The following is a 4406-nucleotide window of genomic DNA, read 5'->3' on the forward strand; positions in this document are numbered from 1 at the left end:
ATTTCAAAGGCTGACCAATCAGAATAAATTCTTTACTTTTTAAACATAGCAATCTGTTCTGTATTGGTATTTTGTAATTTATTGGGAACAATATGATGAAATTTTTTCTGTGCTGGTTTTTAGTTATTTTTTACTAAAACGAGTATTCTGATCACTCATTTCTTTCATTTCTACCATCTCTCCAGTTCCACCTACATCTCAGCCATGAAGAGCGAGCTTAATAGGAATTACTCAGAAGTGACCGAGTTCATTCTGCTAGGCTTCGGAACCCCTCCAAAGCTACCAGTCCTCTTACTCTCACTGTTCTCACTGATCTACTCGGTCACTGTGCTGGGAAATACCAGCATGATAATTGTCATTAAGATGGACTCCAGACTTCAGATGCCCATGTATTTCTTCCTTAGAAACTTGTCCTATTTAGATCTCTGCTACTCCACAGTCATTGCCCCCAAAACTTTAGCTAACTTCCTGTCTAATGAAAAGAAGATTTCTTACAACGGCTGTGCAGCCCAATTTTTCTTCTTTGCTCTGTTTGTCACAACTGAAGGCTTTCTTTTGGCTGTCATGGCATTCGATCGATTCTTAGCCATTTGCTCCCCTCTCCTTTACCCTGTGCACATGTCCCAGAAAGTCTGTGCTCAGTTGGTGACGGGATCCTACATCTGTGGAGGCATCAACTCCATAGTCCAAACAGGTTTCACCTTCAGTTTGCGTTTCTGTGGAGAAAACAGACTGGACCACTTTTTCTGCGACGTCCCAGCCCTGATCAAGATCTCATGCGATGACACCTCTGTGAACGAGATTGTGCTGTTCATTCTCTCAGGCGTCATCATCCTCACCACCACAGCTGTCATTCTGGTTTCCTATGCTTCCATCCTCTCCACTGTCCTGAGGATCCCCTCCCCCCGCGGCAGGGGTAAGACCTTCTCCACCTGCGGCTCACATATAGCCGTGGTGAGTCTGTTCTATGGGACCGTGTTCTTCACGTACGCCCAGCCCGGGTCCATCTCCTCCCCAGAGCAAAACAAGATCGTAGCTGTGCTCTACACATTGGTAATACCGATGCTAAACCCTCTAATATACAGTCTGAGGAACAGAGATGTGAAAGATGCTGTGAAAAGAATACTACACAGGAACTGATTCCTTCCCTGATGTTTAGAAAACCATGAGGCAGTGGGCACGGCCTGTTTTCTAAGGGTCCCAGTTATCCTTGTTCTTGGAAAATTAGTATATCAAAGATATTTTTATATATGGCAGCAGGTGTTTTTCTAAGTGTTGCAAAATGGTATTTCTGTGCTTAAAATATATGAAAGCATTGTTTTCAATTTTGGATGTGATAATATCTTCATTTCAATTTTACTTTAAGAAGTAAATAGTAAAAGCTGCAATTATATAATAACTAAAATATTACATCTGTGTGAACTATTCTTTAACTTTTCTATCCTACAAAGCAAGTACACTGGTATTTGTTTGGGAAAGAGAGCTGCCGCACCATGTACGTGGCAGAACAGAATGGTGATGGTTACATGGAACACTTTTGAGTAAAGGCCCCTTTCTTTCCCAAAGATCCATGTATATATATTTTTATATATATATTCATATATATATCATCCTTAGAATTACTACTGCTATAAAAAGAGCACCCCCAGTATATTTGAGAAACAATTATTCACATGGAAAATATATGGCAATACCATTCTATTAATTTTTATTTCCTCATTTTTTTTCTTAATACAAAATGATATATTTTATAATAAAATCTGATACATAAAGAACACATAACATTATTATCACTGTTTTTCAAATGAGGAAATTGAGGCCGTCGGAGACTAAGTAACTTGATGAAGTCAAAACTCAATGCTCGTATGGCTCCAGAATGTTTATTCTTCAAATATATGTTGCAAAGCATGGGGAATGTTCTGAAAATGTAGTCTCACAATCTAGACACAGCTGTTTCTGCAGGGAGGGTTAGATATGCGGCCAGTCCTGTCATTGATCCATTGTCCTGTCATTATCTTAATTTTTTTCTTGTTTTTAGAGAGAGAGAGCACACAAGCAAGAATGGGGGGGGGTGCAAGGGAGAGGAAGAGAGAGAATCTTAAGCAGGATCCGTGCCCACGTGAGGCTCGAGCTCACAATCCTGAGATCACAACCTGAGCTGAATCAGACGCTTAACCAGCTACGCTACCCAGGTGCCCCATATCCTGTCATTATTTGTGCAATAATTTGTGTTCATTTTCTTTTGAAATTTTAATCAGTTTTGCATGTGAAGTAGTATAACATTTGTACATAATTTTATTTATTGTTTTTTCTCTTTTCTCACATGGACTTACCCATTCAAAAATTCAATATTTTCCAATATTAATGTTTTTATATATTATATTTGAATTTTAGTTATTATAAAAGTGGTTTTTTTTCTATATGGTGTGGACTGAGGCCTTTACTCATATGTTTTTCCATCAGTTATGAATGTTTTTAACATTTAGAAAAACGTAGAGAGGAAATAAAAGTTTTGCCCAAACTTGTCATAACATATGGCTCTTTTAATATACTACTGAATACAATTTTCTAATGCTTTAAAATCTTGCTTTAACATGATAGGTTAGTTCCATAATATTCTCTTCTAAAGTAACTGCCTAATTATTGTGAAATAAATGATAAGATCCAGGCAAGGACCCAGAACTGCGCGGGATTCCTGGAGGGTTCTGGCTCCAGAAGCAAACCCTGGACACAGCTGCGAGTGCTGCCATCTGGTGGCTGTCGTCCACACTCCCCCTAAATCTGAAGTGAAGATTCTGGATGCTGTAATAGAATGGGACTTCCAGAGCAATGGTTACGAAGTCAAAGTACTTCCTAGTTACTTAGTTTCCATCCCCACCATATTGTCCTAAGCAAGGGAGATTGGTTGACCACAAGTAGATAGGTGCAAAGTTAGCCTATCCGTCCCTCTCTCCTGAGGTAAAGTTGTCTGGCATTGCCAGCCCTGCTTTCCCTCACCTCCTTTTGTGCTTTTCCCTCACCAAAAATAAGTCCTGTAAAATCCCAGCCCTTGTTTCAGAAAAGGGCTGTGTAGAAAATGGAAAATATTTGCCATTTGTATTGTTTCTGAACTTGTCTTATCTTGAGATACATTTTCATAGGATTTTACTGAATTTTATCAGAACTGTTGTGTAGTATGTTTATCATGTCTTAACATCATTAAAAGATGGTGACTTTGTCCTCCTTTTCTGTTTTGAACAAGAGATTGTGTAACATTGAAATTAATTTTCTCTTTGAAGGTTTGGGAGAACTGACGGGAGACGCCATCTGGACAAAGAATTTTTATTATGGGTAGAGTTTGACTAATGATTGAGTTGCTTCAGTGGTTACCAAGGTGGGGATAATTGAAATATTTAACAACTTGTTCAGTAATGTTTGTATACCGGTGTTTAATATATCAGTCGATACAAAACAGTCCCTTTAATCTTATTAAACTGCTTACCTAGTGGTAGTTTTTAACACAAATCATTCAAAAGGTTTCCACGTCATTACCCTTCTTTTTTTTGTTTTTAAGATTTTATTTATTTATTTATTTATTTATTTGAGAAAGAGAGAGAGAGAACACGAGCAGGGAGGAGAGGGAGAGGGAGAAGCAGACTCCCTGCTGAGCAGGGAGCCCTACTTGGGGCTCCATCCCAGGACTCTGGGATCATGACCTGAGCCAAAGGCAGAGGCTTAACTGACTGAGCCACCCAGGCACCCTTCTTTCTTTCTTTCTTTTTTCAAATTGTCGGGAGAAATCTTTGGTCTGACATGCTGTCACTGAATGCGATTTGATGCAAGGGGACTGGACTAGACCAAGCCATTACAATAGTTGTTCCATTAAATCGAAAGTCATTAGTTGATGTGGTGTTTGAAAAAGTAAAATTTTCTTTCAACAAAATTGTTCATAATTTTGAATCTCCTGAAGCTTCTGCTAAACTAATATTAATTACACTTAAAATTTTCTAACTCTTCTTGTTCCTGATATTAGAAGTCACTCGGTCTTTCGTCATTCTGGGTGATATAACCTATGGGTTTTGTATAGGTGCCCTTTATATGACCTGGGAAATTGCTGAGAGTTGTTATCAGACATGAATGTCTGGTTTTGTCAAATGCTTTTTCCATGTCAACTGATAATATTTCATATATATATCATATATATAATAATTTCAACTTTGAACAACACTGGCTTGAATTGTGTGGGTCTACATATAAGCAGATTTTTACAGTACAGTACTGTAAATGTATTTTCTGTTCCTTATGATTTTCTTAGTAACACTATCTTTTTTTTAGCTTCCTTATTGTAAGAATACAGCATATAATACATATAACATACTAAATATGTGTTAATTGTATGTGTTTATGTTATCAGTAAGGCTTCTGGT

General features: G+C 37.9%; 1 protein-coding gene across 1 annotated transcript; it reads left to right on the plus strand.

Moving 5' to 3' along the window:
• Window positions 1-204: 204 nt before the first annotated feature.
• LOC103682035 (olfactory receptor 12-like) lies at window positions 205-1140 on the plus strand. The gene has a single exon (XM_008711603.2). It carries the CDS (start codon window positions 205-207, stop codon window positions 1138-1140), a length of 936 nt encoding a protein of 311 aa, XP_008709825.2.
• Window positions 1141-4406: the final 3266 nt, after the last annotated feature.

The sequence above is a fragment of the Ursus maritimus genome, unplaced genomic scaffold, assembly GCF_017311325.1.
Source record: "Ursus maritimus isolate PB19 unplaced genomic scaffold, ASM1731132v1 scaffold_26, whole genome shotgun sequence".
NCBI lineage: Eukaryota > Metazoa > Chordata > Mammalia > Carnivora > Ursidae > Ursus > Ursus maritimus.